Here is a 23,509-nt window from a genome sequence, read left to right on the forward strand (position 1 = left end):
AAACATTAGCTTTTTAACCATGTTTAAACCAAAGGCATTACGCCCTAATAGGCACATACCGTATATGTCTGAATATAGTCCCCCCTTTTTTTTCCAAAAATGCCTGTGGTAAAAGTACAGGGGGGACTATATTCAGATGCATTTTTTTTTTACTTTTCCCGAAACTGAAGCCTCAACTTTTGGGGGGGGGACTATTCGGAGAAATACGGTATTTCCAATCTCAACACCTCCACCCCGGAATCGGCATTCCTAGGAATTTAAGTACGCAACGCGTCAAGGGTGGCCACTACAATTTTCATTTTCAAATTTTTCTGGGGACCACGAACCCTCAGGGAGTTAGGGGTGGATGCAGCATCAAATTTGGGGCTGGGGTCATGAACTGGGTCCGGAGGGTATGGAATATCCCCAGGTGGGAGGAGAATTTTCCCTTGTAAAATGTTTTAAATAGCTATGATAAATTCAAGTCAAACTTCTCTCGTGTTTTGGACTTGTAGCCATGCATTTGCATATGCACTCCATTTAAAACGATACAAAAACTACTAAACTAATAAAAATTTGATCAAATTTGGGGGTGGAGTCATGACCCCTGTGACTCCCCCTAAATCTGCCACTGTAGGGAGGTATATAGGTACCCTATAATCTCAATGTTAGGAATTTTTCTTACTTGAGGATGAATTTAGTCTGTACATATTCATTGGAAATAATGGCTCAAATTAATGACTCTCTTTGTTATTAATTTTCAGGTGATGGAATTAGTGTCTGCTTTTGGGCCCATAATATATGCTGGCTGTTTTGCTGCCACTCTGTCATCTGCATTGGCCAGCCTTGTATCTGCACCCAAGGTTTTCCAAGCGTTGTGCAAGGATGAGCTCTATCCATACATCACTTGGTTTGCTCGTGGCTTTGGAAAGAACAATGAGCCAGTTAGGGGATATGTTTTGACATTTTTCATTGCCGTAGCTTTTATACTAATTGGTAAGCCAAAATACTGAGTATGTAATTTCAAACACATGTATTATAAATTATTAATGTAAATCTCTTGAAAATTTAATATATTTTTATTTTGCATTTGTCCAGGTGAATTGAATGCTATAGCTCCTCTCATCTCAAACTTTTTCCTGGCTGCTTATGCCTTAATTAACTTCAGTACATTCCATGCATCCTTGATTAAGCCAATTGGATGGAGACCAACATTCAAGGTAAGCTTCAGCATGGGCAAAGAAGTATGCTATGGAACCATTTCTAAAGGCCGTTTTACACAGTACACGGAATTGCGCAGGTTAGAGCTGCATTAATTTCTAAAATGGCATGGAATTGCACGAATGCATGAACGAAATTAGAACAGGGGCTATTTCGCCGTCTCGCATCCACGCATTCTCGCATGTGTTCTAGTAATTCACCGCTTTACACCACGCAATTTTGATTGCGCCTTCACACGTACGTCAGACTGCGCAATTCCGTGTACCGTGTAAAACAGCCTTAAAAGGTCTTTTGAAAATTTTTCTGCGCTACTTTTATTGCTAGATTTGCCGGCCACAGTGGCGGTGGGGCCTGCCACACAAGAGGTCATGGGTTTGAGTCCCACCTGGGTAGGTTGCCTGTATCCAGGGCATTGATGTTTGTGCATGTTTGATTGTTAAGTTAAAAACCCTGATGTAAAAGGCCAATGGTGCTATTTTTGGTGGCACAGGAATAAATTTTTTTTAAATCACTCAGTGATTCAACTTGTTGGTTTGCTTAGGGTAGGTGAGAGAAGAGCTAACCCCAGAATCAGCCAGAGTTGGGTGAATGTTGGGTATTCAGTAGGCCGGGCCTTATTTTTCAGAATCGAGGAAATTTATGTTTTCGTAGTCTGAAAATGATCCAAATGAGGTTTATATTCACAGGCTAAAATTTGGTTACTTTAAAATAACGGCAACCCATGCCCCAAGGGCCCGAAGTACTGAGGACCCTAAATTGAATTTTTTGGGGCAGAGAAAGTAATTTCCATATGCAAAACGTGAAAGTAAAGCCCTTTAGGGCCGAATTTCTGTTTGAATTGACGTGTCTCTAAGTGTTTACGGGATATCATCTATTGTAATGCAATGCACCCCCCAGGTTGCTACCCTGCACCCTACCCAGGCCCACACCACTTACTCACCCTTTCCCCTCCTTTGGCACAGACTTTGCTCCTGCTGGCAAGTTTTACATGCTAGTGCTTGAACAGGTTGTTCCTCTTGTGTCATGATTAATGTTGTTAACACCTACAATGTCAGTTTTTCTACAAAATTTCAATTTTGTTTGACATTGTGAGGAACGGTGCCATTGTGTTTTTGACGCACGAGGAGGAAAGTGCAGTTAATCTCTCGGATAAATATGCTTGGGCTAAAGAAGTAAAATTCTTACGCCATCAAAGAGGAACATGAAATGCAGTTTGGTGGAATAGATTTCAATAAGGTCAAGGAGAAAGAAAAAGATGTGGTTCCCCACTCCTTGAGCTGCATCTGCTCCCAACAGTGACCTGCAGGAAAATTGACAAGCCTGACACATTTTCACCTCACACCCATAATGAATTTTTGAGGGGGCTCGGGCCCTTTCAGGCCCCATGGAGTCAGCGCCACTGGCCAGTGTGGTAAATGACTAATGAGGATTCAGTGAATAACTGATCTTACTGTGAGAAAATCAGGTCTCAATGCTATAGTTGAAGGTTTACGTTGATTTTGTTCTATCATAAGAATGAATAGAGTTGACTTCAATAGGTATGTAATACTTCTTGAATCAACCAAAGTATGAGTCATGGATAATGCCTATCATTTATATCAAGGATATTCCTATCATCAATACTCCGTTCGTTTGAAAAAAAATTTTTGAAAGCATTAATGTATTTTACCTCTGGTCAGTAAGTAACAAGCACTTTCGATATTTTTATGGGCCATTCTACATCAATTTGACATGAAGCTTTTAGGATACACTTTTTCAGCCCTTAATTTTTCAATTTTAGAATTAAAATTTATGGTCTTATTCTAACGAATCAAAATATCTGGATAGAAATCTGTAAGTGGAAGAATTAAATTGGTAGGCAAAGGATATAGTGGTTCGATCTTGAAGAACTATGACTTGAATATATGTACTTATATGCTTAGGATAACCAGGGACTATGTGGCCACGGTTTTCCCATTCATTGCCTCCAGAGCAATATACATATTTATTTCGATTTTTGATACTGTAAACTCTCGATTGTCTGGTTCCTAATTGTCTCGTTTACAGATTATCTAGGTTATTTTTCTGCATGGAAATGGGATTCCAATGAATACTTTGATGGCAACAGTAATGGAAATTCAAAATAATTTTGAAGTACATCAATGACAATTATTTAAATTCATATATATGCATGTAAATGTATTTTTCTTCGATATTTTCCTTACTGTGTTGTAAAATACTTGTGCTGCAGCCACATTCATTATACATTTCATAAACTGTACCTAGCCTTCCATTCATAAGCACAGATAATAGAAAGGAACTCTTGCATCAAACCCATTTGCGGCTAAGGGTGAAGTTATTTCAATGGGAAATGTAATCAAGTGCAGTATAAGACTTAAATTGAAAAAAATCTGTAAATTATTCTCAGATTCTGAAAAAAATTTTATATGGCCCGGGAGTCCGTACAATGATACATTCATGCAGTTAGTAGTATATAATAACGAGTTATTAGAAAAATGTTTTTCAATGAGAATAGCTCAATGCAGTATCATTTCCATTGTATAATAGCTTTGTATGGATCAATTTGTCAATTCTTTTTGATCATTTTTCTTTATTTCTTCTTGCAGTTTTATAACATGTGGATGAGTCTTGCTGGTTCTATAATGTGCGTCCTTGTCATGTTCCTCATAAGTTGGTGGACTGCTCTGCTTACTTTGGCTGTGGTTCTTGCCTTGTACTTAATAGTTACCTATAGAAAGCCAGGTATGTAATATATTCTAAAAAAAACTTTAATCTTTAGTCCATGTTTCAGTTAAATTTCTCTTTGTAAAATGCAGGAAAAGAAATTTCACTTAGTATGCTCCTCACTTTTATTTCTTCTAATCATAGTTTCAGCACTGTGGTTAATTATCAAGGTGTTGAAATTATAGTGTTAAAACTATGGCCAGAAAAAGGAAATGATTGTCCAATGTAGATACCAAATTTCTTTTCCTATTCAGTGATTGTACAAAGTGGAGCTGGAAACCTAATGTGAATGCATTAAGCATGTAAAAATATGCTATTCAGTATGTACTAATGACCTTAGCTGACCACTCACCCTAAAACCTAAATCTTCTACCTAAGCTATCGTCCATTGTGGAAAATTTGATAAGTGATACCATTGTATGTGAAATTTAAATTTGACTTCAGGGTAAAACTGCTTTCATACCTTCATTTCAAAGCACATCTATGGACTTGATAGTTCTGGTTCTTCAGTCACAGATAAAGTTAAGTTTTTTCATAAGGAATTGGGTTTCGAAGGTGAGTTCAATGCATCCACTAATGAGTTTTTAACAGAGAAATGGCACACATTTGTGAATTTCATTCAAGGGGAAAGACTCAAAGCTGTCTCTGCGGCTACCGATACATTTTGGAAGGAATTTCAAAAATTTGTAACTGAAGAAGATAATAACTCCAATCACATTTATAATCCTTTTAAGTCCTGGTTGTATTCAAAATGTCTACCATCAAGAACCCTTGCTTTTGAGCAAGCAAAATGTGTACCCGGTCATAAATATTGGAAATAATGTCTGGCAGTGTTGTGCTGTGGAAATGTGTGCAGCAATCAGAAACTAAAACTGCCAGTGAGGGGAAAAGCCAAAAAAGACTAGACCGCTTAAGTGCATTAAAGCAAGTGCTGTTCGTGTTCATTATCATAGTCAACAGGGAGAATGGAAGGATGGAGAGATTTATAGAAATTGGTTCCTAAGTAAAATTTGGTTTTAAGGTTTCCGCAGCATCTGCAAATATACGTTTCAAATTTCCGCAAATAGTATAAGTTTGTCTACATCCTGTCAGGTAGGCTCACATCTTCACTCGCTCATAGGGAAAATATAATTTAAATAATACTACTCTTACTTATTAATCCTCTTGGTGTAAACCTAATTGTTGGGGTATGAGTTTACTAGACGTTTTTGGTCTACACACGCACGGACACGCATAGTGATCAATGCTAGGGAGTGGGTTATAAGCAGATCCCGTGCACGTTATACAGTAATCATTTTTTCCATTGTTTGCTGTTGTGTGTGCCTAAAAATCCTGCTATGTGACCATTAATTCCAATTTTTCCACTTCTCCGGGTAATATCTTTCCCAGGCAATGCCTTCTTGTCACTGAGAAAAAGATCTGCGGTGATGAAAATTCAATGAGTCATTGAGGCAGTCTAAAATAACAAGACTATGTGCCCAAATAATCTTGTTTGGTTTACCTAAATTATGAACATAATTAGAAATAATGGTGAATGTTTGAATATCCATGTTTTCCAATTATACATGCCTCCTCTCCCCATCATGAACTCAGATAATTTGGAGATCACTGTAGTTGGACCCAGTTTCAATGGAATTTTAAAACTGTGTGTTTTATTGAATTTGATGATAAAATATTATAGCATTACAATTGTCCTGCATTTTATTAATCCATGGAAAGTCGTTGTATCTACTGAGCATTCTAATTGTATTATGATAATAATAATTCCATCGCCCTGTAAGATCACCATTCCAACTTCAGCTTAGTGGTGCAGGAGAACTGTATTACAAATTTGAGGGCATTGGTTCTGCTTAGAAAATTATTGGCTGCTGTTACTATGATCTCATTTTTGAATTCAAGGTAAAACTCATGGTATTAAGTATGTATGAATTTTACTCCTGCGTGAATTTTGGCTATCCTTAAATTGTTGGTATTTATATTAAGTATAATCAGTGGAATATTTCTGTTTGATTCAGCCATAGAAATTAGGTGGAAAAAGAAGGATGGTATACATTTTTATTCTGATTTCGAATTCATTAGATTTAACAATTTTTATTTATAATTATTATTTTTTGTCTTTCATTTAAGTAGTACAGTAGAACATAAAAAAAACTTAGACTGTTGCAGTGCAGATTAATGTATGTATCGGAATTTTCTGATTGTTTTGTGGGTTGCAGAAGAAATCAGCCCATTTATCCAAGATAATATTTATGTGCCAAAATTCGTTAACCATGAATTGATTCTTGTTATCCTGCATAGAATTAGCTTTTTTGATTTCTTCCTATTAGTTTTTGTTTCCAGTCAGTTTTATAAAATTGAATTTTTTTGTCAGGCTGTTGCATTTGTATCTGAACCTGCTGATTATGTACACAAATAAATTGTGGAGATATCAAATTAATATATATTTACTCATTGATTGAATAGTAATTCTAACCTAAATGTCACCATTGAGAAAATATTGCAAATTAAAATAAAGCCTCTGTCATCAGTATAAAAATTAAGAAATGCATTTCAAATAGCTAGATTTTAGATGCATGAATGTATTGCATAAGTACTCTTACTTCAGAATCCTACATGGCTGTTTTTTGCATGTTAGAATATTGTCGTAAGTAACCAAATAGTTGTATAGATTTGTGCTTATGAATTTCAATGTGTTTACTTTCTTGGCAGATGTGAATTGGGGTTCAACTACTCAAGCACAAACATACAAAAACGCTCTGGTGTCAGTGCAACAGTTGAACAACGTAGAGGATCACGTGAAAAACTATCGACCACAAATCCTTGTTCTGTCTGGGATGCCCAACTTCAGACCACCTTTGATAGATTTTGCCTATCTTATCACCAAGAATCTTTCATTAATGATCTGTGGCCATATACTTAAGGTAAGTTCTAAACCTATTCCATAAATCTAATCAATTTTCATTCTTAATGTGTGACTTCCATTTTCAGTTGTTACTTTTACATTGGCTCCCATTTAATATTTTCTGGCTCAGCTCCTGTCTTTATTGTGTACAGTTCAGTTTTGACCCTGCATCAGCTTTTTTCGTACTCCAAAAGAAAATTGATCTTGAATTTGGGTTAAGTTTAAAACTGCACCCCTCATCAAATGTGTCCTTCAGTATTTTTGAAGTATTTATTGCCATTAATATTTACATATATTGCCATCGTTCTTCAGTACAGTAAAACCTCGATAAAACGACACCCAACGGTGCACTAATAAACACTCGCTATAGCGAATTTTCGCTTTACCGGAGGTGGAGCAAATAATAGCCAATATACCTGTTGCGAACAGATATACAGGATCAGGAGTCGTGTGGCGACAGATAAACATCTATCCGATAAACGTAAGCATAAATCCAGACGAAAGGCGATGTTTATTTGCATCACTAAATTTCCTTACTCAAATAACGACCAACTATTCAAACAATTTATAAGCGCCGCACTGAATAAAAATCATGCAAAGCATTGTTTCGTCATCATTATATTTATCGAACGACAGTTTACCACATAAATTTGAGACTGAGCACTCCATTAACTTCATTTCTAACAGATCGCTAGCAGTTACAGAGGTTAAGGAGTCTTGATGAAAGTCTTCCGGCGGTGAAACCCTCGCTATGGCGAGAGCCAACACGGAAAGGGTCTCGTAAAAACGAATTTTTTAACACGCTTATTATAGGATCAATTGACGGTGCATCGGCTATCTCTCGTAATAGCGGGGGTGTCGCTATAGCCCGTGCTCGCTTTAACGAGGTTCCACTGTACATCGTAGGTGCAGCTTAAGGTGCCCACCCTAAACTATGATGTAGTGATGATAATTTGAATGATTGCCAGAAAGAGCAGCCTAAGTGTTCAAGGATATTAAAATATTTTTCTTGTTTTTGTTTATTTATTTTCATTTAATATGTATTAGGTTTCAGAATTGTTTGTTGATCAAGTTAAATACAAAGATAACTGGGAAATCTGTAATTACCGATTCCTCTAGGCATGTATTTTAATCATATCTAAAATTGCTTTACATTCAGTTGTTGCCGATTAGTCATTGAGTTTGGAGATACAAAAATGATAAAGAGGTAGACTTACTCATCTCATATTTGGTTATTGATGTTTCCTGGTTTTACCTTAAGGAATCTCACTTACCACATTTTTGACTTAGATAAATTGAAATTTAGTTTCCCTATTGAGACAGATATCATCTTAAATATCTTTTTTCTGAGATATAAATATGGTAGCAATGTCATTGATATTAGGTGGCATTACAAATTATTCCAGGAGAGGTCATATTCACAGAAGAATGATAGCTTGTCTCCGCAACCCACATCAGCCAATAGGCCGCTATCTCGTACAAAGCATCCACAGAATCCTCCCCTCTTTACATCCTCTGGTTCTCCTGGGTGCCACTTAGGGAATCCAGTCTCTTTCAGTGGTTGTCCTTTGGAATAATAGATTTCCACTTGTCATTAGTTTTGTAGCTGATGCATTTGAAGTTACATAGTGATTGAGGGGCATTTTCTTTAGGATAGGTATGTATTAATGTGTTGACTATGTTCTCTTCAAATTCAAATCTTGTCTAATATTTCCAAAACTAGTAATGTTTGAGTATCATATCTGGGAGTAGTTCACTTTCTTTTAGTCACTACTAATAATGCTTGTGATTTTCTGTTGGGACATACCACATTTCTCGGAGTATTGTCCCCCTTTGAATATAGTCCCTCCCCCTAATTTTGAGGCTTCAGTTTTAAGAAAAATTTTTGAAATGCTTCTCTATTTAGTTCCCCCTTTACTTTTACCATGGGAATTTACTATATTCTGATGAATACGGTTATTACTTAGGTGTATTTCAGTTTTATAGCTAGTGTTCTTGTATATTTTACTGTATTTTCAATGTGTGCTTCAGGATATACATGATATCCGTGGATGAATTGAAATTGATGCTGTGAATCGTGGTATTTGCAACTTTTACAAGGTAGGTTCTTCCCATTGCCGAAATGAGATTAGTACTGCACTTGATGTCACTGGAATGCAACTCATGGCAGAGTCTTCATGTAATTCTTCCTCACAAAAATTGCTGTTCGAAATCTAATTTACCAGCAACGTTTTAAATAGTCAAAATTACAAAGGCTTTAAGTAATTCTGATTATAATTGATTCCTGGAAGTATGTGATGGAAATCAAAATTTTGAGGAAGTGGTTTCATATCCTGTGCCACTTATATTTATATGGGGATATCTTTATAATATGTCAATTCCAGGAAAAATGTCAAATTCACGTCGGAGCTGATGGACATGAGTATTAGAGTAAGAGATTTACATCGTCAATGTAAATTTTCTGATCCATCTCTTTATAATGAGTATAAAGTACTTCTGCACAATTATAAAACTCAAATCAAGGAGTTTAAGAAAAATTATTACAGCCAGTGTATCTCCTTATCTAATAATTCATGCAAAGCAGCATGGAATGTTATTAAGCAGCAGACGAATAATAAACCCACCCAACAGTCGCCACCTTTCATAAAGTTTAAGGATATTGCTGTTTCAAAGCCCGAAAACATAGCAAATTGTTTTAATAAACAGTTCTGTCAAGTTAATGATGATAGCATTCCATCCACTATCAAAGCGATGAGTACTTCTGCCTCAATATTTCTTTTTCCCACAGATCCTGCCGAGGTTGAAGATGTCATAAAATCTCTCGCTAATAAATGGTCTGTCGGCAGTGATGGGGTACCTATGCCTATTATTAAGCTAGCTGCTAAAATTATTTCTACCCCTCTATCGGATATCTTCAATTTATCAATCTGCAATGGTCATTTTCCGACAAATTTAAAATTTTCTGTGTTATGCCCAATTCATAAAAAGGGATCTTTGAGTGACTCAACTAACTATAGACCCATAGCACTACTTTCTGTTTTCTCGAAAATCTTTGAAAAACTCTTTCACAACCGTATCATTGTCTATCTGTGTAAATTTAATTTATTGAATCTCTCCCAACATGGCTTTATTAAAGGCAAGTCAACTATGTCTGCTGTTTTTCAGCTTGTTAATGACATTATCTTAGGTCTTGCCAACCAGAAAGCAATTATTGGGATTTTTTATGATTTAACAAAGGCATTTGATACTGTCAATCATTGCATATTGTACAGTAAACTTGTCCAAATCGGAATTAATGGCAATGCTTTAGCTTGGATAAAATCCTATTTAACTAATCGTAAGCAGGTAGTGAAATTAAACACTAATTGTAATGGTGATGTTAATCAGAACTACTCAGATGTCCTTATATCAAATTGTGGAGTGCCCCAAGGATCCATTCTAAGGCCACTATTATTCATCATTTTTATTAACGACCTACCATCTCATTTGCATCAGAGTAAAGTCATTTTATATGCTGATGATGCTACTACTCTGAGTTTTGGTAATAAGACAGGGGAGGTGATTGATATGGCACGCTCATCAGTAGCACAGATGATTGACTGGTGTAAAAGTAATAACTTAAAATTGAATGGAAATAAAACATGTTTTTTAAATTTCCATCACAAAATTAGTCCTCCTGAAATGAGTCCTCTACTTAAGACTAATTCATCAACAGCCATTCAGCAGTCTAGCTCTACAAAATTTTTAGGGTTGAAATTAACTGAAAACCTTGATTGGCAATATCATATTGAGGATTTAGTTAGCAAAATGGCAACGGGAATATATATGATTCGCAAATTGGCTCCAACTACTTCATTAGAAATACTGAAATTGATATATTATGCCAAAATTCATTCTCACTTGGCTTATTGTGTGGTTTTATGGGGAAACACAAGTGCTGCTGCTAGAGCATTCTCTATGCAAAAAAGAGCCTTGAAAGTTATGGCAAATGTGTCCATCAGGTCTCCTGGAAAGCCATTATTTCTAAAATATAATATAATGACACTACCAAGTATGTACATTTTTTACTGTGCACTATTTGTAAAAAAGAACCCTACCTTATTTTTACCAAACTCCTCGGTTCATGCCTATCTGACCCGTGGGAGTGAAAATATTCATATCTTACAACAATTATGTGCCAAAAGAGGTCCACATCACTCTGCCTCGCTTATTTTTAACAAATTGCCTACGAGTATAAAACATATTTCAAATATTAATGTTTTTAAGACAGAATTAAAAAAATTTCTACAGCCTAAGGGTTATTATAATGTAAATGAATTTTTGTCTGATAGTTTATGACAACATGTATGTTTTGATGTTCTCCCTGACAATGTTCTATGTCACATGTTTGACCCATAGAACAATAAAGATATTATTATTATTATTATTATTATTATTAATGAAAATGCACCTAAAACTTCCGTCAAAACCAATGAAAGGATACATAACTATTGAGATCTGCTTGTATACTACCAAATTCTGTTAAATTAGCCCTTATCATCTGTAGTTATGTTAGCTAGATTACTAGGATAGAAGTCTCACAAAAGTTTAGAGTATGTACTAAAGAATTGCCTCCTCCTAATCAACTTTAAATCAAACTAGAATTAAAGAGTCTCTCGTTGGGTATACAATTAAAATTCAATTTACTCACTGAGTTTGCCTAGAATTTAAATGTTAAACAGAGGAAGCCACAAATAATTTGTATGTGTGATCCATAACCATGCCTTGAATAGGTGAACAAAAAAAGCATCGCAACGATTCTGGTCCTCTCTGTAAGCATATGATTCTTTGACGTATTGTGATTTACTTTGCGATTTCTGAATTTATGTTATCAGTAGCATTAAGACAGTATTTTCAGAAATTTTCTTTCCACATTCTTCTTATCCCATATCCATTTGAGGCTAGTATGGAATTAATCATGTTTATAGAATGTAAATATCATTTTTTTTTTCACACATTTGCGATGGCTGCATTCATAGTATATAGCTATCACTATTAGTTCTAGATCTAAAATAATGTAGAATGGCTTTGACTTCTTCATCAGTTACATGAATGGTGTAGATTGATATAAGGTAAATGTAAATAAACTCCTTTTTTTCCTTGTTAAAGGAAACAATAGTCCTTGGCTACCAGGCCTTGACATACACATTTTGATACAAAATTGTAAATGCTGTCGTGTGACATCACCACTGGATGAGTAGCAAACAACCGTTTCTTGGTAGTACCACGCCCAGAGTGATGAAAATATTTCCATATTATTCAACATCCAATGTATTCCCAGGGTTTAAAATGCCTCAAATTAAAGATCACTGTGGTGGGTGCTGTCCACACTTCACAAGAAAAATTCTTGCTCATTGCATGTAGTATTTCAGAAAAGAGCTCCATTTCTATCTCAAAAATGGTACGTTAAAGAGGATGCATCACACCTGCTGAATATTACTTTTTTGGCTCAAATTTCTTGTTTAAAACAACATTTTTCTCTTGAAATTTTCAAGGTTATAGAGTAGAATGTTGTCAACATAAGCCTGTATCTTAAATTTAAAAATTTTACCACAGCATTTTTTCATAATTTGACTAAGCTATGATTCGTGACGATAATTACCGGAAAATAACATAAGTTTTATATCATAAATTTGCTTCCAAAAAAAAAGACAAAATATGATTGGTTGAGACAGGAGCGTAGCGAGGAATTAAGGCTAGAGGGGAGTTTCAGGCGCAACTAATACTGGGGTGCTTGGGGTATTGCATACCCTCCAGGGTTAGCAGGAGTTGCGGAGGCCTTCCGCCCGGAATAAAATTAAGATAAATGGTTCAAAATGGTGATTTTTACGGCCTTCTGAGGGATATTTTATTAAACCTCACACTATTCTATAAGCAATTTAAATCCAATTAGGTAAAATAGATTTAACTTAAAAATTTCTGTGAGCTCTGGGGGGGGTTTTATCCCCCAAAATCCTCCCTTGCTGTGCCACTGGGTTTAAAGAAGTGAAGAGTCCTCTTGAACCAATCAATTAGCGGAGCATTCGACTACAAATTGGAGTATACAGATACACTCTGTGTTTAGAAAATAAGGCTGACATTCATTGCACAATAATTTATGCTTACCATAAATTGTGACAAAGTCCCTGGCTTTATTCTGGTCATAGATCCCAATATATGACCATGGCCCGCCGGCCTCAGAGTGCCGTTTATACAAGGCTTTCAATGCAGTGGCCTCTTCCTGTGAGTTGAGAATAGCTAGATGCCCACCTTCATTTGTGCAGGTAGAATGGGCTTCCTGGAATGTTAATTTGCTTCCATAATGGAACTTGTAGAAGCCAATGCCAGGAATATGTTCATAGTCTAGTGGCCTTGGTGGAGGTACTGTAAAAGAACGTAGTGTGTGAGAGTGACTGCTAGGTACAACATATTTATTGCATTTTTTCTTAACATGCTGCATTAATTCATTTAAGAGGTAAAAATATTTGCCATGAGTTAAAGAATGGCATCCTATGGCCGTTTGGCTGGTGGTGGTAAGGAATTGGCATTGGCGTAATATCATGAAATCACATTTATTAGATGATCTTTAATCTAGAAAAATAATCTATGCAAGTGTCTATGATGGTTTTCGAAAATTTGGCACATTATATTTTTCATATCATACATTCAATTGACATTCGCATGAGTCCGAAAGTTCCCTTCAGTTAAACCACAGTACACCTTCCAAGTTCATCCAAGAAAGAGAATCTATTTATTCTATGAAAATTAAGTTAATGCTGTTATTGGTGATTCTACTGGTAACTGGAGATTTGTGCTGCTTTCTTCCACAAAATTTTCCTCGTCTGCGGAATGAAGAACATAGGTTTATAAGAACCGTGTTCTTAGCCTCCATGGTATTGTCATGTTAAGACTGGTATGCTGCGGCCTTACATTTATCCCTATTCCAAGCTACATATTTCCTTCTTTTTCAAGCTAGCTTTTACGTCCCTGAAGCCATTGATGACATCATTTCATCTATTGGACAAAATATTTCTGTGGGAACTACATTTAAAGAGTAGAAGTCATGATAATACACTCTCTATCATTAAATGCGATTGTGCACATGATACATTTTGTTCTGCCTATTTGAACTTAACGAGGCAACATTTTACGGTCGAAAGCAACACATTCTAACAAAACTCAAATTACAACACAAACACAAGCTAACAAAAAACAAATAAGAGAAGAAATTACCAAAAAAAAATTCAAATAAATGAATGACGTAATAAATAATTCAGCTTGCATACCTATAACAGAACCTTTTATGTGGAATGAGTTCACTCCGCCGTATTGGTTGTTGGTGTGCTTTAAGTCCAGTTTCCAGTTTTGGTGACTCCGCTGAGATTCTTCGTTGAGTAGAAATTGTGTTGTCCAGTGGCCACTCTGATTTCTGTGGCCCATTATGGAAAGCTCCAATGTTTTATTTCCCTTTGAGAAATCGCCTAACCCCAGGCAAGACGGTTGACTTGATGCAAGTTTTTGGGAAAGTAGAATAATCCAGAAAAACATGACTTTGAAGTCATTGGGTAGTACCATTTTGGGAAGTAAATTGAGAGAAATGATGTGAATGTGAATCTTTTCTCTTCTTCTGTAATCCCTCTTTAAGTTTTTTTCCGTGGCTTATATATCCTTCTCTATCAGTGTTTCTTCATGCATATCTTGGGTAGGGGTGACTTTTATAGAGTGCAGAGTCACGAACTGTTGGTGAAAGATCAAGAATTTCCTGCTATTTTTGTTTTTGGGGAGAGAGGCATTAGTTGATAAACAGATATCTTAATTTTTATTTGCATGTGTTGAAAAAATACTTCTCCTCTAGGAAATGACCCAATTTCTTAAAGTGGCGTTTCATTTTTTACTTATTACCTACTCACTTGATTAAGCCCGTTGATGCTTTTTCTGCAGCTTTGGTGGTTGATAAGTGGTAGTCAATGGCTGGAATTCATAGAAACAGTTTGATAAACAGCCAAAATCATTATTTTAATCCTCATATCACAGCATACCATGTACAGCATATCTTTTAGTTGGTATAAGGTTTTTTGTTTTTTCTTACTTTTTTTGTGGATTAAGTTGATCAACTAAATTAGGCAGCAGTTACATTAAAAGTTAAATTTTTGTTTATTGTTCCAGCGAAGATTTGGATTGTTTTCTTGGATAAACATGAAATGCTCAATGTAGTTGAGCATATATATGGAATTATCAATGGAATAGCGTTGTATTTACATGCTTTTTTATGAATAAGTCAGCCTTCTTAGAAAATTTTCCAAGGTTTTCATGGATTTCTTTTTGACAGTGTGATGAATTTACATTGTAAGATTTAAATCAGAATTATATTCTTATTTTTTTTGCATTTGATTGAAAATTGACATTTGAATTGAAGGTATTAGGAAAATGTGTGGAAAAGGACTAGAGTGTCTACAGCTCTGCTCCATGATCCATATTTCATTTGAACTCATGTGGTGGACAATCCCCTTCTTAATATAAATGGCAAAAACACACTCTAGTCTCTGTTGATCTCACCCCACATAGTATGCAGATACAAATCAGAAGGGTTTCCAGGGGCAATCACTCTACTTACATATTTGCTGAAAATGCCCAAACACAAGTGCATACAATATTATTCTTTTCTATTGCAAGCATCTTATAAATCTTATTACTATATTTATCAAATTAAATTTTAGCCTAAAATATTGGGATTGCAAAGAGAAAAATTGATGCATTTATATTTTCCGCATGATTTTTCCATTTTTAGATCTTTTTACTATACCCAAATTCAAGTGTAGCTACATATTATCTGCAGTGATAGTGGCACACTCCTTAGGCTTTTTAATTCTTAGGGTGACCATGGTACATTCATACCATACTTCCTTTATTAATTAATTAAAATTTTGAAAAACAATAACAATAAAAAAACAACTGTCAATACTTCCCTGTCTGCAGTTTTCATTTCAGAAGTAAAGTGGTTTATTTTGTAAAAAATATCATCATACAGTTTGTACAATATCTCCAGTACAGCATTGTCCTTCACCGATACCATTCTGGTGACTGTGTTTCCAGTCAAATAAAATAAATTCCTGAAGGCCATACTCTTTTGTGCACAAGGCGAGGGATTTTGGTATATAGGAAAACATCAAAGGAAATCAGTTTGAAATATACCCCAAAAATAAAAAACAATTGTGATTACGCATACTGTTATGCATTCTTTGTTATTTGTTTGTCCTCGCACAATTCCTCAACACACACATTCACTTACTCACCTACCTTTGTAACAATTTTTAAAAATCACTTTCCTTGTGCGCTGGGAATGCCACATAACACATTTTCCACGTAGGTATTATTGAGACAGTTATCATCTTAAATATCCTTTTCCTGAGATATGAATATGGTAGCAATGTCACTGATATTAGGTGGCATTACAAATTATTCCAGGAGAGGTCATATTCACAGAAGAATGATAGCTTCTCTCCGCAACCCACATCAGCCAATAGGCCGCTATCTCGCACAAAGCATCCACAGAATTCTCCCCTCTTTACATCCTCTGGTTGTCCAGGGTGCCACTTAGGAAATCCAGTCTCTTTCAGTGGCTGTCCTTTGGAATAATAGATTACCGGTTGTTATTCATTTTGCTGCTTATGCATTCATAGGCGGATCTAGGGGGGGCACGGGGGCACGTCCCCCCCCAAAACCTTCAAAAATATGGAAAATTTTAATAAAGTCCCATTATCATTGCGTTCGTTTTGTATTACGAGGTATCCTTACCCCCCCCCAGAACAAAATCCTGGACACGGCCTTGGTTGTGCCCCCCCCCCAGAAAGAAATCCTGGATCCGCCCCTGTATGCATTTGAAGTTACATAGTGATTGAGGGGCATTTTCTTTTGGATAGGTATTTGTTAATGTGTTGACAATGTTCTCTTCGAAGTCAAATCTCAAGTCTAATATTTCCAAAACTAGTAATATTTGAGTATCGAGTTGGGGAGTATTTAGCTTTCTTATAGTCATTACTAATAATCCTTGTGATTTTCTGTTAGGGTATACCGTTTTTCTCGGAATATAGTCCCCCCCAATTTTGAGGCTTCATTTTGGAGAAAATTTTTTTAAATGCATTGGAATATATAGTCCCACCTTTACTTTTACAATGGCCATTTTTGGAAAAAAAAGGAGGGACTTTATTCTTATGAATACGGTTATTATTTAGGTGTATTTCAGTTTTATAGCAATTATTATTGTATATTTTAGTGTATTTTCAATGTGTGATTCAGAATAGACATGATATCCGTGGATTAATTGAAATTGATGCTGTGAATCGTGGTATTTGCAACTTTTACCAGCTAGGTTGTTCACATTGCCGAAATGAGATTATTTCTCCACTCGATGTCACTGGAACGCATCTCATGCCAGAATTTACGATGCTTGTTTCATTATTGCTTAGTCTTTAAAATTATTATTATACATTCATTCTGACCTATGTTTTTCTCCTCACAAAAATTGCGGTTGGAAATCTAATTATCTAAATTTAATTTTCATCCTGTTTCAAATAACAATTTTAACTGAAAAATTGGTTCGTATTGGTAATGTAAAATTTTTAATATCATTTCAGAATAGTTAAGCATTTAAATAAAAATTAAACAAAACAATAAAAATGGTGTTGCAACATTTTATGAATTTTAGATTTTTTGCGGTCTCCCAGACCGTACGTCACTGGTTGTGTAACAAGAATTGCACGTCACTGGTTAAGAGTTAAAAAGGATGCATCACACCTGCTGAATATGCACAGTATTTTTGGAATAAATTTCTTATTTTAAGCAACACTTTTCTCTTGAAATTTTCAGGGTTACAGAGTAGAATGTTGTCAACATTAGCCTGCATCTTAAATTTAAAAATTGTACCCTAGCATTTTGTCTGGTGTAAAAGTGTTTCGCTAGTGATACAGTCATTTTTTAACCAAGCTCCGCTGCTTTACGAAAATTAACTAATAATAACATAATAAGTTTTATACCATTAATTTGCTGCCAAGAAGAGACTAAATATGATTGGTTGAGAGTAAGTGATGAGTCCTCTTGAACCAGTCAATTATCGGAGCATTCAACTACAAAATTGAGTATCCACTCTGTGTTTAGAAAATAAGGCTGACATTCATTGAACAATAATTTATGCTTACCATAAATTGTGACAAAGTCCCTGGCTTTGTTCTGGTCATAGATCCCAATATATGACCATGGCCCGCCGGCCTCAGAGTGCCGTTTATACAAGGCTTTCAATGCAGTGGCCTCTTCCTGTGAGTTGAGAATAGCTAGATGCCCACCTTCATTTGTGCAGGTAGAATGGGCTTCCTGGAATGTTAATTTGCTTCCATAATGGAACTTGTAGAAGCCAATGCCAGGAATATGTTCATAGTCTAGTGGCCTTGGTGGAGGCACTGTAAGAGAACGTAGTGTGTGAGAGTGACTGCTAGGTACAACATATTTATTGCATTTTTTCTTAACATGCTGCAGTGATTCATTTAAGAGGTAAAAATATTTTCCATGAGTTAAAGAATGGCATCCTGTGGCCGTTTGGCTGCTGGTGGTAAGGAATTGGCGTTGCAGTCCTCACAACAGATAGGTGTTAATTACTTTACATACATAATATTGAGATCTTTTATTTAAGGGGTGTATTTATACATTTTTGGACATTATTTAATTTTAATAAAATTTAGGGATGGGTTAATGTGGCTCTCTAGTTCTCAGATCAACTGGTTCTTCCGGTTGGGACAAGAACAAATGCCATAAAGTGTTGAAATAATTGTTGGGAAAACATGTTTGGATCCTGTTCAACCATTAAAAGTGAAGGTTTTACTATAATATCATGAAATCACATTTATTAGATGATCTTTAATCTAGAAATCTAATCTATGCAAGTGTCTATGATGGTTTTCGAAAATTTGGCACATTATATTTTTCATATCATACATTCAATTGACATTCACATGAGTCCATAAGTTCCCTTCAGTTAAACCACAGTACACCTTCCAAGTTCATCCAAGAAAGAGAATCTATTTATTCTATGAAAATTAAGTTAATGCTGTTATTGGTGATTCTACTATATGGTAACTGGAGCTTGTGCTGCTTTCTTCCACAAAATTTTCCTCGTCTGCGGAATGAAGAACATAGGTTTAAAAGAACTTTGTCCTTAGCCACCATAGTACAGTAAAATCTCTTTACATTGTAATGGAGGGGACCAAAATTTGGGCAATTTGGTGTTTGGAGGGTCACTATAGAGAGGTTTTAGTGATAGGCACCATTTTTCATATCCTTTGGAAATGAAAGGCACTACTGTCTTTTAAACCATTATATTTGTGTTTAAACACACATGCATGCATCAGTGAACATATATTTATTATTTAATAATTACAGAAAGCAACCCCTATCACATGATTTTCACCATGATTCGAGAGAAAATGATGTGATCTCTCTAAATTCAACAATCAGTTAAAATGATTGGGATATTTGGATACCTTTTTCTTTATTTACTGTTAGATATGCTGTCATATTGAACAAAATGGCTGCAACTAATGATTAACGTGAAAATTACAACATAATGAGGTATTTAAGAAAAAAAAGAGTGAAACATTTATTGCTGAAAATGTCATTCTATGTACGTAATCACGGTTGCATTAATGGTCTTTTGTTGTCTCGGTACGTTTTGCGGAGGTAGTTAGGCCGTCTCGGGGGTATCTCCTTGGCATGATAAGTGGAGGTTTTACGATATAAAGAGGTTCACTACAAAGAGGTTTGCCTATAAATTTACATGTAAATCAGACGGGACCGTAGGGGTGGTATGACGTATGGAGGTTTATGATGTGAAAAGGTTCACTACAGAGAGCTTTTACTGTATTATCATGTTAAGACTGGAATACTGCTGCCCTATATTTATCCCTATTCCATGCTATTTCCTTCTTTTTCAAGCTAGCATTTACGTACCTGAAGCCATTGATGACTACATTTCATGTCTTGGACAAAATTTTCTTTTAGAGCTACTTTTAAAGAATTGAAGACATATTACAATGCAGTCCATCATTAAATGTGCTTATGGAATGATACATTTTGTTCTGTCTATTTGAAGTTAAGGAGGCAGCATTTTATGGTCAAAAACAAAACACATGCTGACAAAACTCTAAATAAGAGAACTAATTACAAAAAAAATTCAAATTCAAAGTGGTGAATAATTCAGCTTACATACCTATAACAGCGCCTTTTATGTGGAATGAGTTCACTCCGCCGTATTGGTTGTTGGTGTGCTTTAAGTCCAGTTTCCAGTTTTGGTGACTCCGCTGAGATTCTTCGTTGAGTAGAAATTGTGTTGTCCAGTGGCCACTCTGATTTCTGTGGCCCATTATGGAAAGCTCCAATGTTTTATTTCCCTTTGAGAAATCGCCTAACCCCAGGCAAGACGGTTGACTTGATGCAAGTTTTTGGGAAAGTAGAATAATCCAGAAAAACATGACTTTGAAGTCATTGGGTAGTACCATTTTGGGAAGTAAATTGAGAGAAATGATGTGAATGTGAATCTTTTCTCTTCTTCTGTAATCCCTCTTTAAGTTTTTTTCCGTGGCTTATATATCCTTCTCTATCAGTGTTTCTTCATGCATATCTTGGGTGGGGGTGACTTTTTTAGAGGGCAGAGTCACGAACTGTTGGTGAAAGATCAAGAATTTCCTGCTATTTTTGTTTTTGGGGAGAGAGGCATTAGTTGATAAACAGATATCTTAATTTTTATTTGCTTGTGTTGAATAAATTCTTCTTCAGTAGGGAATGACCCAATTTCTTAAAGTGGCGTTTCATTTTTTACTTATTACCTACTCACTTGATTAAGCCCGTTGATGCTTTTTCTGCAGCCTTGGTGGTTGAAAAGTGGTTTTTTATTGCTGTAATTCGTAGAAATAGTTTTTTAAAACTCCAAAATCATATTTTTAATCAATATAATCAGGGGAAAATATATCATATATCTTTTAGTTGGTATAAGGCTTTTTTTTATTTTTTCTTACCTTATTTTGTAGATTAAGTTGATCAACTAAATTAGGCTGCAGTTACATTAAAAGTTAAATTTTTGTTTATTGTACAAGTGAAGATTTGGAATGTTTTCTTGAATAAACATCAAATTCTTCAAAGGTAATAAGCATATGTAAGGAATTATCAATGGAATGTGTTGTTTTTACACCACTTTTTATGAATAAGTGAGCCTTCTATGAAAATTTTCCATGGTTTTCATTAATTTCTTTTTGGTATTATGGGAAATTAAATACTCAAATTTTAAATCTGATTTGAATTTTTATTTTGTTATTTTTCCATATGCTTGAACATTGACCATTATAATTGAAGGTATTAAGAAAAGTGTGAAATGAAATCATTTGCCTATAGCTGTGCTTCATGATATTTAAAGAATTAAAATTTGGCGTAAAATAATGGAGATGGCATTTCTTCATTTATATTTACTACATGATTTTTCCATTCTTTGATATTTTTGGTGTATCCAAATTCAAGTGTACATATTATTTGCAATGATAGTGGCTTATTCCTTATGCTAATTTCTTCTTGACTGGGTACAATTAAGGTGGCCATGGTACATTAATACCATATTTCCTTAAACTTAAAATTGTCGATTCTTCCCTGTCTGCAGTTTTCATTTCAGAAGTAATGTGGTTTATTTTGTTAAAAATATCATCATACAGTTTGTAGATTATCTTCAGTACAGCACTATCTTGGACCGATATAATTTTACACAATACACGATTACACGATACTGTGTTTCCAGTCAAATAAAATAAATTCCACAAGGCCATACTCTTTTGTGGACAAGTCAAGGGATTTTGGTAGATAGGAAGACATCAAAGGAAAGCTTACAAAATGCACCAAAAATTAAAAGCGATAGGGATTACACATACTGTTATGCTTTTTTTTGTTATTTGATTGTCCTCACATAAATCCTCACACAAACATTCACTCACTCACCTACCTCTGTTTCAATTTTTTTTAATCACTTTCCTTGCACAGTGGGAATGCCATGATAAGTTGTTCCTCTTTATTCATGATGGATTTTGTCATCTTTACTCCCAGATTTGCCTTTATCTGTGTCCATCGTCAAGGTATATTTATCTCAGCTCTGGCCCATTTGATTTCTTATGTTACATTGGCTTCACCTGTCTTCCTTGCCTTGGCTGCTTCTCCATCTACTCAGTAGGTAGTTTTTCCACCATCCTTGCTGCTGGCTAAGATGTATATCCCTGTTTGCCTGAAGCAATGAGGGCCCTCATTCACAATCTGTGATGGTACCCAAAACCCAGAGACCTATTAAATGTCACATATTATGTAATTGGAATTGAACTGTCCTCCTATCCTCTTCAGACCCATTTATTATTACCCTACCAAACTAAAAGGGTTTATTACTCACCTTTGTAGCAGCTTTTCTCCAAAGAAAAAAATTCCACATAGTCCTCTTTTATGCCCACTCTCAGGTATGCAGGGATTTCTCCTTCAGTAGTGTCCTAACTGATGTCAATAAAGTACTCATAAAACCAGTATTTTCCAGGCTGGGAAAGATTCCTGCAAAATCCTAATCGTGGGAGAGAGGCTTTCTCCAGGATCTCCATTGGATCCATTTAGCATGCCTTGTGTATTTTCATTCATGTTCTGTCAGTTATCCTTATAGGAGAAGCAACAAATCAGATACTGAAAAACCTTGGAGAGTCAGGTCAGGAATTTAGGGAGGCTAGTTAATTAATGGAGTTTGGGTACGGGTCGGAAATCTGTTGGTGATGTTTTTTGGGGTGTGCCCCGCATACTTATTTGGTTTATGCCCGACATTTCAGGTCCATTGCTTGTCATTCTTTCTTAGGGAATGAAAATATTTTTTCTTTGTAGGGTATTTTATGAAAGGAGGTTGAAAGGGGAGAGAGTTGAAGAGTTGTCATTTTATTTTTTTTTAATTGCATAATTTCAGAGCAGCATCTCATGTTTGGCTGATTTTTTAAACCGCAGTCCCTGCTAACATTCTGGTCGCATTTCTTTATCTAAAATACTTCGCGTATTGAAGTTTGTCGTTTTGGCAATGGGGTAGTTTCCTTCATCAAAGAAAACGAAAGGCATTGATTGCGATTCGTTACCCACCATTAGTGTATTCATAATACACAAATTATTTCGTTTTAGAAATACCGGTTTAGACGAATGGCAATGGTCCATTTTTATCCTCATTTGAAAAGGGCCAGATTGGCGCCCATGCGATGCCACTCCACGTGACGTCACAGGGACCTAGTTTCTATTGGAGAAGATAGGAGTTATACATCGTCTGAGGTTACCAATGCATGCATGAGGCGCAGAGCTCAGGGAAACATGTCTTAATAATCACTTATTAAAACTGGCTAAGGTCGGAAAGTTTTCCTCGTTTGATAAGGTATTAATAATCCTTATCTAAGCCAAGCGCTACCAGCCAGCAGGGTACTCAGCTACCCGCTAGCAGCCTGTGTCGTATCAACGCTAAGCCTCGCCTCAAGGTCACCTCAGGTGTCGCTTTATATCGAGGTTGCACTGTACGTACTCCAGGAGTAATAATCTTTCGATTTACGCATTAAAAAAATTATAGGAAACCACCCTATT

The 23,509-nt window shown here is 35.6% G+C and overlaps 2 protein-coding genes across 7 annotated transcripts in view; one reads left to right on the forward strand and one right to left on the reverse strand.

Moving 5' to 3' along the window:
• LOC124166359 (solute carrier family 12 member 2) overlaps nucleotides 1–23,509 on the forward strand; it is a 296,758-nt gene that overhangs the window by 229,415 nt on the left and 43,834 nt on the right. For all 5 annotated transcript variants that reach the window (XM_046543838.1, XM_046543839.1, XM_046543840.1 and 2 more), the window contains exons 8-11: nucleotides 744–975; nucleotides 1,078–1,199; nucleotides 3,807–3,942; nucleotides 6,634–6,845. In XM_046543838.1, the coding sequence (XP_046399794.1) occupies nucleotides 744–975; nucleotides 1,078–1,199; nucleotides 3,807–3,942; nucleotides 6,634–6,845 (702 nt within the window). The remainder of the gene's footprint in view (nucleotides 1–743; nucleotides 976–1,077; nucleotides 1,200–3,806; nucleotides 3,943–6,633; nucleotides 6,846–23,509) is intronic.
• LOC124166363 (hemolymph lipopolysaccharide-binding protein-like) lies at nucleotides 8,118–20,543 on the reverse strand. Of its 2 annotated transcripts, none has more exons than XM_046543849.1 (3): nucleotides 20,100–20,543; nucleotides 12,971–13,228; nucleotides 8,118–8,392 (listed from the first exon to the last, which is right to left on the reverse strand). In XM_046543849.1, exons 1-3 carry the CDS (start codon nucleotides 20,386–20,388, stop codon nucleotides 8,217–8,219), a joined length of 723 nt encoding a protein of 240 aa, XP_046399805.1. In that variant the 5' UTR covers nucleotides 20,389–20,543; the 3' UTR covers nucleotides 8,118–8,216. The 2 variants fall into 2 exon arrangements, with proteins under 2 accessions (XP_046399805.1, XP_046399804.1); XM_046543848.1 differs by lacking the exons at nucleotides 8,118–8,392; nucleotides 12,971–13,228 and adding exons at nucleotides 16,232–16,469; nucleotides 18,040–18,297 and having other exon boundaries at nucleotides 20,100–20,539.

Source organism: Ischnura elegans, chromosome 10, assembly GCF_921293095.1.
Source record: "Ischnura elegans chromosome 10, ioIscEleg1.1, whole genome shotgun sequence".
NCBI classification, from domain to species: Eukaryota; Metazoa; Arthropoda; class Insecta; order Odonata; family Coenagrionidae; genus Ischnura; species Ischnura elegans.